The 16818-nt window shown below is 55.1% G+C and overlaps 1 protein-coding gene across 2 annotated transcripts in view; it reads left to right on the top strand.

Moving 5' to 3' along the window:
- The window catches only part of LOC143152258 (tyrosine-protein kinase-like otk), a 46442-nt gene that overhangs the window by 11078 nt on the left and 18546 nt on the right, over window positions 1-16818 (top strand). For both annotated transcript variants that reach the window (XR_012993541.1, XM_076322172.1), the window contains exon 2: window positions 849-1151. Coding sequence is in view for 1 of the 2 variants with exons in the window: in XM_076322172.1 (XP_076178287.1) it covers window positions 849-1151 (303 nt within the window). In the remaining variant the exon portion in view is untranslated. The remainder of the gene's footprint in view (window positions 1-848; window positions 1152-16818) is intronic.

The raw sequence follows: 16818 nt of genomic DNA, 5'->3' as shown, positions 1-16818 counted from the left end.
ACCTCCTTTCTCGAGCCCTCGACCACCCCCGCGAGGATATCGCGAGTCGAGTGTCGATTCGATTCGATTCGATCGACGGGGATACCGAATCGCGCGTTCGGAAATTGTGGAAATTCGAACGACGGGAACAAACTGTGCGGCGAGCACGAGAGAGAAAATAAAGAAAAACCTCTACCCGGAAAAATCGTCGAGCGTGGTAAGTTTTTCGTAAGGACGTCTGGCAGAGCCATCGGCGTAACGACAAATTATTCTCGAATTCTCGGCTCTCGTTGCTCGCCCATTGGCGTAACCGTCTCGCGTGCGCGTATCCGGCGCGCGGCGAAAATTCTGCCCTTTTACCGACTCTGTTGAATTATTCATGCGCGAAGGTGTGCCTTCGGTCGACACGGTGTCATCGAGGGAAAGTTTTCAATTAATCGCGAGCTAATGACGGTCGTTGCAACGATATACGGCCTCGTCCGTGGAACTAGGGCCCGGTTCTTTCGTTTATTTTTCACGAGATACTCTCGAGCCGCGTCGCCCTTGCGATAACAATAAATACTCCCGAGCGATTTCAGCGCGATGAATAATTGCGTCCACGATCCCTCCCGAGCGTTGGAAAATTCCTCGAGGGCGATGTACGACGATTCGAAATTTCGAGCCGAGGATTTTATTTCTTCTCCTCCCCCTAGTGCGTTACCCCGGGGTGCTTCCGCGTCCGAGGGTCCACCTTTTTCGATGGGTGGCCCGCGGCGCGACGAAAACGTTCCAATTAACGTTGCGATGGGCGACGGGGGAAGGGGTGGGGGTTGCAGATTTTATCGAAACGCAAGGTTCCCGCGTAACCTTCGATCTACGTGTTTGCGCAGTGGCAGCGGTGTACGGCCAGGACGGCGACCTATACTTCTCGGTGAGCCCCGACCAGCACACGGTGGTCGAGGGATCCCCCGTGCGTCTGAGATGCGAGGCCCATCCCACATCGGGGGTCAAGTACTCGTGGAAAATCGAGGGACAACCACTGGCACCGAGTCCACGCCGGCACCAGGACGGCGGCAACCTGCGAATCACCAGGGTGAATCGAATCCTCGACAGCGGAAACTTTGTCTGCGTCGCCACTCACGAGAAGACTGGATACTCCATCGAGAGTTCGCCGGCCAAGATCGACATTCAATGTAAGTCAATTTTTTCTCTTTTGTCGCGCCGCGAGCGCAAGTCGCGCGATAACGATTTCAGCTCACCGACGGAGCGAGGGGCGTATACACGGCGGGAAACGCGACAGATTCGCAATTAATCCGAGGTCGATCTCGCGGGGCCGGGAAATCGTTATTATCGGTTCGAAAGAAGGTATATTATATACGTTGGCGCGTATATATTTAATCGTTTAACGCGGCGGAGCGTCGCGCGATAATGGAGCGCGTTTCTTCGGGCGCAAATACGGGGATTTTTTAACGAGCCGCGCGGGCACTCGTACACCACGGCATTTAATTAATAACGTCCGCGGCGGGCGACACCATCGAGAGAGATTAATCCGCGTAGGCCGCGGTGGTAATTCGGTTCCGGGTTCGACGTCGTCGTCCTCGAGCACGCCGACCGAAACCGATCGACCGATCTACCGTAATCCGGCCGGGTTCGGTTCACGCTCCCGTTGCTTAATCGACAAAGTGCGAACGAGACGCGCACGGTGGGAGGGAACGACGACGTTGACTACGACGACGACGACGACGACGACGAACGTCGACGGGGGAGGGACGCGAAAGGACAGTTCCCCGAGGGATACAAAGCGACGATACGGCGGATTTCACCGTGGCTATGTTATTCTCACGGCACTTTTTAATCGCCCTTTCTCCGCAAAAGCGCAGATCAAACGCCTCCTGTGCAGAAATTACACGAGCCCCGGCCAAAGAGGGACGAGAGCGGGGTGGTGGAAAACGGAGAGTAGACCGCTACCGCGGTGGAGCGGGACGGCTAGCGCGGGGAGGAGGGTGCTCACGGGGGAACGAGACGGGGGATACCAGACGGAGAAAGATAACGAAAGAAAGGGCCGAAACGGATGGGAAGCACAGAGAAATCGATTCGCGATGGACTCGAGCACCGCGAGAGCTCTTTCCCCTACCCCGTGTACCGCCGGCCGCCCCTACCCCTCCGTCTCGTCCCTGTCCAATTATTCGCCAGCGCGACATTAATTAAGCAAGATAATTTGCCCTCGAACACGGTGCTGCCCAATATGGCGTCCGTCGATGTCGACGCGCGGAGCTAGACGCGCGCCTCGCGTTTTAATGATTCGAAAACGCTCAAGGGTTGGCTCGCGGCTCGGTACTGGAGCGCGGAAAATAAATCCGGCGACGTCGACGACGACCGCGGCAGCTACGGCGACGACGACGACGACGACGACGACGACGATCACGACGACGACGACGTCGATGCCAGAGGGAGAGCCGCGCGGCGGGAAAATAGAAAACGAGGAAGAGGGAAAAAATATATAATGTTACCGAGCGTAGCCGCGCGCTGGTGCCCACCTACGGTACCATTTTTCACTCCTTTTTTTTTCATTTGTACCTGAAAAACCCGCGTACAAAATGGGTGCTTTCCGTTCGCAGGATGAGGGGTGGAACGAGTTAAAACGACGAAAAAATATGCACCCGCGTACGTGTGTGCGCGCGTGTGTGTGTGTGTGTGTACGCGCCTCGATGGACGGGGGGTTGGCGCGAATCGCGCACCGCTGCGATACTGAATGAATAATGAAGAAATTTGCAAAAAAAAAAAAGGAAAAAAGTACATATTATTAAATCGGGGAAACGTCGAGGACGGACGAAGAAGAGAGAAATAGTGGTGAAATGGTCGCGGGGGGGTGGGTCGCGGGGCGAGGGCGAGGAAAGAGAGAAAACGGCGCCGGGGCGTCGTTAGCGGCCCGGCACCTCGTTATCATGTATCGTTTCGTAATTATTATTACACGCTGCTGCCAACCCGGTGAAGTGCACCGAGCACGAGTACATTTAGCGCGTGCTTAATACCCGTCGCCGGCTCGATTCCTTTTGATAATTGCGATAAATATAATAATGATAACGACGATGGAACGTTTTCTTCGGATCGCGTCGGGCCCCGCTCGCCGTTTCACGCCTCACCCCCCGCCGGCGGGTGTCTTTCGTCTAGTCGCGCGATTTCGTCGACCGAACGCTTTCATCGTGAATTCTTTAAGTTCGCTGCGAGGGGAACGACCATCGAATCGTTAATAAGAACGCGACGCATCGCGCCCGGTATTCGAGACTGTTGGAAAGTTCAGATTATAATAAGTAGTTTATTATGATATGCAGGGATCTCGCGTATCTAGTAGTATAGTTCCCGTACACACAAGAATACAATGTAGGAACTCGAGGAGTACAATGTGATATGTCTTCGTGACTCTGGACTTGGAACTCGACTGGTAGGAAAAACAAAAACGTAAACGGCCAAACCGTTGACCGCGCGGCGGACGACCCTTACGCGCCAATACGGAGACAGTCCCAAAAATCGACATCTGGCATCCTTAAGATCGTTGTTGCATTCATTCCAACAGAGACGATCGAATAACTCGCTCGAGGGTCCGACCGAGTACGCGTTTCCGTACGGGAATACGGATTTTCGAGCAATTAGAGTCCACGGAATTATTCTACCCGCGAAGCAGCTCTCCCCGTTATTGAAATCGAGGATCGCGATAACGTTGCTCCGGGATGAAAAATCCGCGCGACAATGGACGACGCACCGAATCGCGGACCGATAGTTGGCAAACTTTCCTCCCGAATCGGTCGGTGTAGCGCGACCGCGTCGAAACGTTCGTTTTCGATTCGATCGATCGAATCCGTACGGATCGGGCATCCCGTGCATCGATCTTTCCAGCTCGAAAGATCGATCGGGGCGTTGACCGAGCCCGGTGAGCCCTTAATTCGATTCCAGCCGAACGAGGAATGTCCATTGCGCGCACGCGATCCGAGAGATTCGGTTCCAGCGTGACACCGTGCTGGACGCGTATCGGATAGCTAATTAAGCGGCCTCTAATATTAACGCCGCCGTCCCGCGCGATAATTACACGGTGCCTCGGTCGAGGAATCGGGCCCGCGTCGCGAAAGCGAAGGCCAAGGCCGATACGGGAACGCGTAGTAGCCAACCACCCGCTGTCTCGGGAACGAGAATTGCCCTCGCTACGACTTATTTGCTTTCCTACGGCGCAAACTACGCTTCGTAATTATTCCGACGGTGTACCATCCGCGTGTTCCGAGTAGACGATTTTTACGTCGGTGACTTTATTCTCGGTGTCGCGTAAACGGAGCAAAGATATTCGATAGCGCGCTCGCGGTACCGGTTAAAGCTGGAAACGCGGGTTCGGAGGATGGTGAAAATCAAGAGTAAAAATAATGCGCCGAGACGAGATCCCCGGGATCTCACGGTCGCAGAAACGATCCTTATCCGCGAAGGAACGTGCGGTTTCCGTAGCCGGTATTCGCCGATACAGAGCCGCGTACTTTTGGATCGTCTTGTACTCGAACGCTGGGTGGCCCGCTTAACTTTGCCGCTCGAAACGCGCGGCAAAAAAAGGCTTCCGAGCCGAGCCACGGAGGCAGCGAGGTGGTATTAAAATCGAAGTCGTTCCTCCCGGGAGATTTCAACGATTTCGGAGCCGAGAAGCCAGCTAGACCGTCTCGCGCGTTTCGAATGCTTGTACCGCGACCGCGCTAGTCCTCGGTTAATCCCGTAAACACGCTTTAATGCTCGAAATCTCTCCTCCGAGCGGTATATATAAATGTTACCGCGGTACATTTTCATTCCATTAAATAGGATCGTCGGCGCGATACACCCCGGGATTTCGGTGCAGCCGTTTTTTTTTTTTTTCGGAACGACGGAAATGCGTTTTCCGCGTTCCACGAATTTTCCACGGGCAACCGGGGGAAGCGGAGGGAATTTTTTCCCTAGTTTCCGGACGGTATCGCCGGCGCGAAATTATTTCGTACGCGAATCCGTTGGGAAAAAAAGAGTAAAAAAAAAAAAAAAGAAAATAAAGAAGAAATAAAAAATCCCGGAAGCGCGAAAGTTTCGACGATCGAGGAAATCGACGCGGTTCGTGGATTTTCTAAATGAAAATTATCGTAATTAAATCGAGGAGGTTTCGGTGCGGTAATCTCGCGATATCGAAAAGCGACGTCGACGCGAGCCTCGGGTTTTTCCACCCTCGAAAGGTCGAGCGTCTGACGAGTGATCTCTCGAACACGCTCGGCGATGACGAGCTGGCCCGCCGTGAATATTCCGCGTACCTCGCTGTGAAAACCATCCCTTTCCCTCTTTTAATTTCCAACCCCTCGGCTCGCGGCCGCAGACCTGGCTACGAGGGACGAACGGAGGCACGGGGGGTAATAACACGCCGAGGAGGATCCTTTGTCCAAATAAAAAAATAACATCTCGCTTCGCGACGAGGAAGAGCCCGCTGCGATACGCGACAATGGATAGGAAGTTGTTCAGCCCCGAGCTACGGCAACTGCGAGGGGCTGAGAGAAAGAGAGACCGAGCGAGAGAGGGAGAAAGAGAAACACGGTTCGGACGAGGGGCTGGATTCTCGGCGACGCGTATCGTCGACTTTACGCGAGATCGTATCTGATTTATACGCCGCGTACGTAGAATCGAGCCCGGTCGCCTTCCTCCGCGGGAGATAATATTGAGGGTTTCTCCGAGATCGTATTTGTGTACGGAGTTATTTCGCGCGTATTGTTCTTCTCCCTCTTCTTCCTCTTCTTCCTCTTCTTCCTCTTCTTCTTGGTCTTCATCTTCTTCTTCTTCTTGTTCGCGGCGGCGGGCAGAGTCGCTAGGTCGCGACGCGAGCGATTCTTCTTTTTCGTCGATGAACTCTCCGGGCGAAAAAACTCGTTCGATATTTCAGTCACGCGGCCGTACGCGAACGCGTTCTAAATTCTAAAGATAATACTCGAGACTCGGGAGAGTTGGTCGTAATTCGCTTAAATTACCCATCGATAACGGAGATCGAAATCCCCGCACGATCGGAGATCCCCGGGCAAACGTCGTTTCGCGGGCACGAAACCCGTGGAAACCCTCCACCCGGATTGGACCGCTTTCGAGCGGCTTTGCGGGCGAAAAGTAGCCGGGCTGATTAATCTCGTTTTTCTCGGGCCGCTCGATGGTTCGCGAGATTTAACAATTTAAGGGCCTCCGGGGAGCGAAAGTGTTAACGCGATTCCGGAGCCGAGTGGATAATGAGATCGAAAAGTGGCTCCAGCCACCGTGAAAAATCCTGTCTCTCCGGCTTTCTAATGGGGCTACGGCCGCGACTAACGACCGCGGGAACGGTCTCGCGTCCTCCTCGCTCCTCGTTTACCTTCTTCGCGGGCGTAACGGCGGTGCGGCGGTCTCTGCCTCGACAATTAGACCTCGCGCATTGTGCGTCGTCGACAATGAGCCATCGTTCTCCGGGCATCTCGTTTCCTCGATGAAAAACGACGCTACTCGATCGACGAGCATCGTCGACCCGTCTCGGGAGCGTCTTCGACGACGTCGGCTCTGTTCCGCGACGATGGAACCTTTCCTCCGCTCGAACTTGGCGAAACACCGACCGCCTGCGAGCGAGCCACTCGTCGTTGCATAGAAAAATCTCGACGTCGCTCTCCGGTTGAGCGTCGCTTTTCCCCGCTGGATTGCGATTCGAGGCGAGCGAGAGAGCGAGCAACGACGATTCTTCGCGTTAATTGTGCGACTTTAATTGCTCGGCTGATACGTTTCAGTCGCGAGCGGCCCGAGCGGCGATTATTTTCAACGGCGCGGCGTTAACGAACGTCTTTCGCGCGAAATGTCGCCCTCTCTCTCTTTCTCTTTGGCGCGCGCGGGCGGACGCTCGTTTGTTCGTACCTTTCGAAGGTTTTGTTCCTTTGACGGCGAACGAATTAATAACGGCGACGGGAAAGCCACGGGCGAAGAAGAGGTCAAGACCGAGATTGGCCGCGCGTATCCGCGCGTTTCGAAACCGATTCGAAGCTCACGGCTCGGCCGACCGGCCGCATAATGCGAGGCCAAACGGCAATTAGGCTGCCCGTATTGTACGCCGCAACAATACCCATTTTTCAGCGGGTCCGCGCTAACGGGAAGAACGCGAGCGAACGCAAACCGTCCTGAATACATACCGCGATGAATTTATCGCGGCGCGTCAGGGGTGTGGCTTGATCCAGATTCATCGGCGTATTAAACGACACCTGGACGATAAATCAAACTCGCGCCGACCATTTCACGGACCAAGGATTCGGGGAAAAGGGTCGAAGGTAGCGTCGAACCGGCCCTTGCCGGATCGCCTTCGCGTCGCCAGTTTTTCGCTGAAAAATTTTCGCACGTCGTATTCTCGACGCTCGCGCGAACCAAACTTTCCGACGGATCGAATTCTTACCCCCGTTTGCGCGCGCGAACAAAAGTTTCCCACAGGCCGGGTCTCTCGCCGCGTAAAAACCGAAGGGAAAAGAAATTTTTTAATCGTGCTTTCCCGTCTACCAGGGAATTCGATAACCTCCCCTCGTTGGGGACGTCCAAGTTTTCTCCGGTTGTTCGGCACCTTGAGCAGCGAGGGGATTAATACCGTATCGATATCGGATAATAAAGTATCGTTTTGTGTCGAACCGTTCCGACGGTCGCGCGAAAGTGTCCGTGCGTATCGATTACGACTTTCGCGCGTGTGCGCCGCGTACTCGGTATCAATTTTCGGTGTCGATACGTTTGTAACGAAATACCGATCGACACCAATACCGTGTAAACCGAGTAGAATCGATAACGTGCTCGAAATCGGGAAAAGTAATTAGCGTTGCGTTCGTTTGCGCGCGTTGTTTATTCTTCGTACATTTACCGCGATATCGTCGTTCGAGGATCGACTCGCTCGAGAAAGGGGTAGCGAATTTTTCGGAGACTCGATAAATACCGACGGAGAACGGTTCCGCGTTGCCGCGAGTACCGGTAAAGGGTCGTTCCGGCTTATCGGAACGGAGAAAAAAAATGGGAAAATGGCGCGCGCGCGTGTCTCGGGGTGGCTTCGAATTATATCCCCTTTAAAGGGAGGAAATCCGCGAGATCTCGAGGCAAGGCTGGCACAGGGATTCTCTCGTTCTCTCCTCGTCTCTCCGGTCTCTTCTCTTTGCTCTTGCTGCCGGTCGGTCGCGCGCAGGTGGAGAACTCGATTCAGGGAGGGTTTGCTTGCATTTTCATTGTCTCGCCTGCCGTGCGGGCTGCGAGTCGCCGTCACCGACATCGTCACCGACATCGTCGTCGTCGTCGTCGTCGTCGTCGTCGTCGTCGTCGACGACGTCGTTGGCCCGTCTGGGAGAGCGACGGGAGTGGAAGCAAGGGGATGGAGAAAGAGCGAGTAGCGGGAGGCGGAGGAGAGCACGAGCGAGAGCGTAAGAGAGAGAGAGAGAGAGAGAGAGAGAGAGAGAGAGAGAGAGAGAACGAAAGGGGGTAAGCTAATCGTTGAGGCTGCAACCCGGGGCGGCTGCATTTTTAAAAAACACTACCACGAATGCTCGTCGCGAGCGCGCGTAGCACGGAGAAACTGTTCTTTCACTCCCTTCCTTTCCTTTCTTTTCGCTCCGTCTCTCGAGCTCGCCGGATCTCGCTAGGCTGTGCCCCGGCGCATTGTGCCGAATGAATTGCAGGAGTGCAGCGCGCGCGATGCTTCTCGCGCCCGTGCACGGGGCTCTTCGGGGCTACTCTCGGGTGACCCTAAAAAAGAGTAAATAGAATGCGCTCGTTCGCGCGGGCTCTCTCGCGCGCGCGCTCCCGTTGCCTTCGTAAATTGCGCTTCCGCAGTGTTTCCGTGTTTTGTGCGCGCGGCTCGCTCGCTCGCTCGCTCGTTCGCGAGACGGATTAAAAGAAAAGAAAAAAACGGTACAGCGGCTCTCCGGCGCGCCGGAACGCTCGAAAACGTGTTTTTCCCGATCTCCCTGCCTCCCCTCGCCACTTCTGTTGCGTTTAAACGTCTTTCGTAGCCCGTGTCTCTCGTTTCGCGACGAGGCGAGACACCGCGTCGAGTTTCGCGCCCGTTCCTCTTCCCTCTTCCCTCTTCCCTCGTTCCTCTTTCCTCGTTCCTCGCGTTCGTCGAGCACGAAACGATTCGTTCTCGGAATTTTTCCAAAGACCGCCGAGACCGGCGATAATTACCGTGGGCGGTCGCATCGGTCGGGAGTTACGGACCGAAAGGATCGTCGGGCCGCGCGAAGCCTTCGAAGCCGGAGAACTCCGCCTCGGTGCGGTCGTCTCGACATCGGTTCTCGGTAGGTGCGTCCCGAACCGTGAAGAATTCCGCTTCTCCCCGGAGAGAGGAGAGAGGAGAGCCGCGCCGTTTCTTGCGACGTGAACCGCTCGTTCCTCGATCGGAGGCGACGGAAAAACGGGCGCGTCGCGCGTCGATGGATTTTTTTCCTCTTTCTCTTCAGCCGCGGCTGAAAGCGCGACACTCGACACCCGGAGAATCTCCTCGCGCGTTCCCGCGATACCCCCCCGCTCCCCTCTCGAAGCGTTCCCGGTCGATTTGTTTCGCGCGACTTTTGTCTCGCACGGCACACAACCCCTGTCTGTCAAATTACCGTCATCGAGGCGAACAATCGGGGCCAAGTGTACGCGCCGAGGCATTTTAACCGGGGAGCCCCGGTGGTGATCGTTCCGCGCGCCAAATGAACGCGACTAATAGCGGGGACGAAATGAGTGCGCGCGGTTCGTTGTGCCGCGAAAAAAAATTAAAAAATCTACGGCCCCCGGAGAGAGCGAGAGAACGCGAGCAACGAGTTCCCGGTTACGACGACGGTGAAATAGAGAGAGAGAGAGGGAGAGAGTGGAGAACGAGCAACGCGGGTAGGTGGGAACGGGCGAAACAGCACGAAGGTATAAGAGGACGAAAAATAAAAGAGCGCGGATAAAAGAAACGCGGCAGAAAGGAAAGATCCACCCTATCCGCGAGAATCTGTCCGATGAATACGGAAGGCCCTGGCCGTTCCATTAATTACGCTCCTTACTAATTAACCTTGCGCGTTTTTCCCTAATTAGTTGTACGGGGCCCGTTGAAAAAAAGGAAAAAAAAAAGAAGGAAAAGAAAAAGAAAAAAGAAAGAGAAAAATTACGCTGGCGCACATAAGTCGCCCGGGTCGCGTTTAAGCGACGAGGTTCACCCGGCTCGCGTCGCGCGGGAAGAAGAGACACCTGTTCACCCGACGATTGTACGAATACGAGCAGCCGTCTGAAAAATAAAACGACCGGGCTCGCTTCGCGACGCGCCTTGGAAAATGTTCGACGCTCGATGCTCGTGGTACGCCCACGCGGATACGCGAGATATCGCGTCGAAACGCGTGGAAAAAAGACACGGAGCGAGAGAGAGAGAATTAACGGCCGCCACTCGGGAAAACCACCTGCAAAATCGACGAGCGACCGTTTTATTTCCTTGCTCGGGGAACGACGGAGGAAGGGGGTACCGGCGTTCAATGTAAACGCCGCGGGAACCGTCGCGAATACCGCCAGACCGGATTTTCCACGGGAAAAATGGACAGCCACGATGGAAACGGGAAAAATACCGAGCCCCCGGAATTGGTTATTTCACGGGACACGGCGAATGTATTTTTCATATTACGCCGACGTCGGCCAACGACGCCGCCTCGATTCCCCCGGGGCGACGTTTCGCCGGCTAAACTTTTCGGTCCTCCGTGCTCTTTCACGGTGGGAGAAATTGTTTTTTTTTTTTCCTTTTTTTTTTCTTCATTTTTTCCCTCTCGTTTTCGCCACCGGAAGGTAGACGAAAAATCGTAATGAATGCAGTCTGCCGATTTTACGGGCGACGAGGAGCAGAGAATTCGAGTTCGACGAAGAATTCGTTTTTATCGGGAACGCCGCTCGAAAATACGGAACGCGCCTCGCTTCGTCCTCGATCGAACAACTCGAACGCGTCGACGAAACACGCTCTCGATTTTCTTCCCATCCTGTACGAGACAATTTCAACGCGGCCGCGACGTTCGGGCGCGCGGAAAATAAATTCCAGAAATATTGCACGGTTACTTTCGGCCGTTGAACGACGATATTGGAATACGCTCGGACTTTTTTACGACACGGTGCGCTTCGAAACGCGCGGTACTCGAGGCCGCGTCTCACCCCGAGAACGCCGAGCTCGAGAACGCCGCGGTGTTTCCAAGACCATTAATTTCGCCGGTGCGCCGGATGCATCGATGGATGCAGATCCGCCGCTGATGGATGCGTCTCGATCCTTGGGAATTACGAGCGCGCAACGCGGTACGTCGCGCCGGTAGCTTTAGGAGAGACGCCTACGTTTCTCTCTCTCTCTCTCTCTCTACCGCGACGATACTCGACCGCGCGGAAGGGAGCCACCCCGAACAAGCGATCCATTTGCGTTCAGATCGCTCGAAAATGCGCAGACGTTCCTTATCGGTCGTCGCGTTTAACGCGTCGGTTCCTCGCCAACGCGAGAAAACTCTCGGGCACGCGAGCGACGTCCAACTAGCGCGGCTGCGCAATTTTTTTTATCGCGTCCCTTCGTTACCGCCCGTAACCTTCTCTTTCGCGTCTTTACAATTTTTTATTCGCGCACGGTTCCACTCGTACTTGTTCTCCGAATTTCGCGAACGATTCGCCGAGTTTCACTTCAACCCTGTCTTCGTTACCGTTTAAATGTTTGAGAATTTCCCGCGGTACCGGCGACTTCCCCGAATTATCCGATAAAAGACGCTCGTTGCAAGTTCGAGGTATTCAAACGGCGCGTATCCGCTCGAAATTCTCCCCCGTTCTCTCGTTCCTCGCCGAGGGTTAAAATTTCGCGAACGAAGCGCGCGCGAGAATTTGCGATACGAGTCGAATTGTTGCACGCGGCGGTGTCGCGCGAGAGGGTCCCATCGATCGTCGCGAGGCGCATTGTTCGGCTCGATTTCACGCGAGAAAGCGAACGAGCGAGCGAGCGAGCGAGCGAGCCGGCTAGCGGGCGCGCTCGACCCTCGAACTCGAGCACACAGACGAGGGACGGAAGTGATCTCGCCGTTTCTGATTTTCAGTCGCGACAATGGCCGCTTTTGTTCGACGATCTGCCATCGCGTTCCTGTCGGGATCCACTTCGAAAAAGGGGGTGTCGCTTCGGCTCGACGTCGATGCGCCGCGAACGCGGGCAAATCGTTTCTGGCGCGAGCTAACTCTTCGACGCGCGAACGCTCGGAAAGCTGAAAATTCGCGGTTCTCGTCGCTAGTACGGTATTATCGGGATTGTCGTTTTCCCGTTTTCCCGTTTTCCCGTTTCCGCGATCCTTCGGCTCCGCTTCTCCCCGCTGGTTCGAGTTCCCTCCTTTCTCTACCGACACCCTGTTCCGTCGCTGTTATCTCGCGCGGATGCAATCGTCGCCCGGCGCTGTTGCATCCCGGCGGAACTCCTTTCATCTCTCGGAATTGCGCGACGCGCGAGAGAAACGCCACGGTCGTCGCGATCTCTCGATCGGGCAAACGATCGCCCGATTCGAGCGCGTCGGTTCTCCTCTCGCGCGAGAACGATGGAAAAATCGAGACGATCGTCGAAAATTCGAAACTCGACGTCTCGTTTCGAGACGAGTATCGTTCTCGTCGTCGTCGGTGCATCCTCGACAATGCAACACGTGTAAACGCTCGTTCCCAGGGAAGGTTTCTCCTTTCTTTTTCCAACTCGCGCAAAACCTTGCCGACTGCCGTAATTTTTCACGCTCCACGGAGCGGAGAACGCGGAGCTCGTGTACACGCGGTATCGGATCGAGTGCTCGACGCTAGCGCGAAGGGAGCGCGGAATCGTTTCGTCAAACTGCGAACCTGCACGTGGCCGTTTGAGTGCCAGTCGCTCGCGTTGCACCGTAGGGAAAAAACTAATTTATCTCCGCGTCTCGACGTCTCCCGAGCGTCGTGGGTGTATCCCTGTATCCGCGAGCAGATACGCGACACTATTTTCAGCTGTTTTATCTGCCCGCCAACGCGACTTTCGCTCGCTGGACCGATTCTCGAGCGCGAGGCTCCGAATCGATGCCGCCACCGCCACCGCCGCCGATACTCTCCTCCTCACCGTCCCTCGGATTTTTCCATCTTCTCCTCTGCCTTTTCGTTTATTGCTTCCGATCCTCGCGCGAGATCCTCGTTGTAATTGCAATATACGCTCCGACGCGACGGGATTTCGTTCGACGACACCCGATCCCTGCGTGTTCCACGCTACGATCTCGAGATTCGTCGAAAGGCCGCGCAGACGGCTCGAAAAATAATATCCACTTTTTCTCTCGTTTCCCCGTACACATCTGCGCGCGTCCTCGAGAGGGATACGATTTCGAGTTTTCAAATCCGAGCGTCACGAAGGAGATGGGACGGGTAAATAAAAACGCAACGTATTTCGATCGATTCTTTATTTTCGTGCGCGCTCGTCGCTCGAGCCGTGTACGTTTCCCGTGACGAATCGACGCGTTCGCGAATCGTCGGAAGACGCGGAGCAAAGTTAGTTACGTTTACGTACAAGGGTGACGTTATTACGAAAACGATGTACGCGAAGAGCGTATTTAACCGAGGCGGAGAACGTGTGTACGGAACGACGGTTGCCGAGAGAGAATACCTGGGTGTGTGCGTAACGACAGGGTGCGATTAACTCCGCTCACCGTTCACTGGGTTTTGTTCTTCCACCTGGTCGAGAACGTTTCTAGTACGCCTATGCATTAGACACGATGTTGGCGAACGTCTCCGCGCGTAGGACGATTTCGAAAGGTGGTTTAAAACTCGGCCGGGTTCGTCGTGCGTACTCGTTAAACCGAACGAGAAACGCTCGGTCCTCACGGACGCGATTAACTGCACTCTGTGACGTTTGTTCCTCCAGCTGACCGTTCCTGGCTCGCTCTGGACACGCGTGTCGACGTCCCTCTCGTACGGGATGCTCGCGAGCGGATCGAGAACTCTCGTCCGCTTCGTAGAAGAACGCTTTCGTCTCGAGGACGCGGCTCGCGGGAAACTACCGATTTCGTATAGCTCGGCCCTCTGGTGGTCGGCAGACCGGAGCGCGCACCTGCGTACAGTTTGTTTTATCGATTCGCACGTGGTCAAACGCACGGGAGAGCCGAAAACCGCCACTCGACTAGCGCGTCGAAACGTCTCGGATTCTCTCGTACGCGACATCCGACCCTGCGTGGACGTTTGCCCCGCGATCGGGCAACCCCGTGTAAAACGGAGTCGGTCGCTCGGAGATAGATTTTTTAATTAAAGCCCGCTTCGAGCCGTGGCTCCGGGATAAAAGGGACCCGGTTGAACGGCGAGTGCCACTCGCAATGTTTTCGTTCGATCTTCCCGGCGAGATGGCGCGGCTCGGCCAGACGTAAACGCGAAAGGGAGAAAAACGGACCGCGATCGAACGTTATCGAGTTAGCTCGCAACGTTGCGTCTTCTCCGTGGTTCGCGAAGACGATCCTTTCCCAAGTTCTCGACGGAGGCGGAGAACCTCGCGGTAACGACCGATATTTCTCGAGCGGCCTCGAGCAGCCGCGAGTAAGCCCACGGATGCTCGTTTCCGAGGGAAAGACGACGAGCAACCACGTAAAATACCTCGCGCGCGAGTGCATCGCTAATAAAACCTTGAGCATTATTCGCCTAGGTAACCCTTGACTTCCAGATGACGCCTGGCGTCACCCTCTCGCGCGCAGGTTCGACGGTTCGAAAATAATTACCGTGTTCCACTCGCGTTCTCTCTCTTTCTCACTCTCTCTGTCTCTCTCTCTCTCTCTCTCTCCGTCTCTCGCATCGTTCCCCCTGGAAGCCGACGGTGGTCTCTCTCGCACGGTTTTTGTATTCCTGCTGGGGTGGTTTCGAGGATTGGCACTCGGGGCACGTTCGCAATACACTCGGTCTCTCCCTCGACTCTCTCTTTCTCTCCCTCTCTCTCTCTCTCTCTCTCTCTCTCTCTCTCTCTCTCTCCGTCCCTGCTGGCCCTGCGTCTTCTGGTTCTCCTGGAATTAGATAATTCAGGAACGGTTCGAAGCGCGGGTTGCTTTTTTTCGTAGGCGACGAATCCATCGCTTCGTCGTCCTCGCGGATAAGTTTTCGGCGCGAAACCGACGCGACGCGTCGAAAAGACTCGAATCCGCGGCTCGAGAGAAAGAGAGAGAGCGAGCGATCGAGCGAGGAGAGATTCGACGCGAGTCCGCGCGCAGCCGTGCAAACGGAGCGTCGCTCGTTTCAATATTTACTTTTTATTTCTTCAAAGGTGCTCCGAAGCGACGCGGGGCGCGTCGATTCTCACGGCGCTATCTGTCGCGCGAACAGTATCTCCCGGGCGACGATTTGTATTGGATTCTGTTCCACCCGAAAAGCAAACGGATCGACGTCGTCGTTCGCCGGTTTTTATTACCGGCCGGTAATCCCGGCGTCCGTCATCGTCGATGAGCGATATCGTATCTCGGACGGCGCTCGGCCGTCTCCGCGTTCCGAAAGAGAATTTATCTCGTCCATTTTACGACGCGTCGTAAAAGATGCAAACGCGTTTCGGTGTCTCGCTGTCAACGAGGTCGCCGATAGGAACGCGAGCTGGCCAGAGGGAGGAGGAACCTTTCAACGCAACGAAGCATCGTTCCGTGAGCGATCGGAAGCTTTCCCGAAAATTTAATCGGCGAGAATCGAAAACGCTCCGCGAGGGAGATTCCCAACGTTCGTCGGCCGATCGATGTATAATGTATAAACAGCTTTGAAAGTCGAAGCACGGCGAAATAATTGCGGCGCGAGAAGTAACGAGGCGGAGGCTCCGGTTCGTTAGTAACTTCGCTCCTAAAAATCCCTACCAGCCCTCCCTCCCTCCCTCTCTTGCCTCGTCTCCCTCTTCGGGTCTCTCGTCCCTCCCCGGCCTTTATTTCCATTAACAGGAACACCCCTGTCCCGCGAATCGAATCGAATCGAATCGAATCGAATCGAATCGAATCGAATCGAATCGTATCGAATCGAGTCGAGTCGAGCCCCCGGTACGGCGACACGTACCCATCGAGCGAGAATCGATTCCCGCTCGTTAACGGAGCGCGGATTCGGACGTTCGCGGATTCCTCGGCTCCATTAAAACGATTCTCGTCGGTTCCCGACGAGTCGCGGGGGATAATTAACATTAAACGTTCTTTTCACGGGTACGCGAGACCTTTCGCGTCTCGCCTTTCTCACGGGGGGGCGTTCGCAGTGATCTTCGAACCGGGGTTTCGTCGTTAATCGGGGAGGTATTTCGATAATCTTCTCCGGTGCGCGTAACGGTAGGCACCGTGGGTATTCATCGAACGTCTCGTTGAAAGGGGCTCCGGGTTTTTCATAGAAAATCACCAGATATTCTACGTCGCCCAAACGTTTATTCGACATTCAGCTCCGACGATGTGTATCCCAATTAAAAAGTTACCCTTTCCGGGAGTAAATCGCGCGTCCCCGGGATAGTTACCGCGTCGGGGAGTTTTTCCTTTTATTTTTTCCGACGGAATCATCGTCGATTCGCGAACGAAAAAAGGGACGCCGTCGAGTTAGGCGAGTAGTTTCCCGAAGCGAGGAACAGAGTCGCCGACCCAGAGCTGGCAGACGAGGGCGGATAGGTACAGTTCTGGAGAGCCATAAAACTTTATGGTGCGTTTGCATCGACCGACCCTCCCTTCCCTTTCCCTGCCTTACTACCATCCCCATGGCAACGACCGACCCCCGAACAGAGCCACCCTGCATCCCTCTCCTTCTCTATCCCTTCCTCGGTCTCGCTCTCTCGCTTCCGCCTCGGTGTCTCTCGTTCCGTCTTTCTTCGTTCCGACTCTCCTCCCCTCTCTCCATCTGGCCGTCTCACCCTCG

This window comes from Ptiloglossa arizonensis, chromosome 10 (assembly GCF_051014685.1).
Source record: "Ptiloglossa arizonensis isolate GNS036 chromosome 10, iyPtiAriz1_principal, whole genome shotgun sequence".
Lineage (NCBI taxonomy): Eukaryota > Metazoa > Arthropoda > Insecta > Hymenoptera > Colletidae > Ptiloglossa > Ptiloglossa arizonensis.
This window is presented reverse-complemented; position numbering and strand designations above follow the sequence as displayed.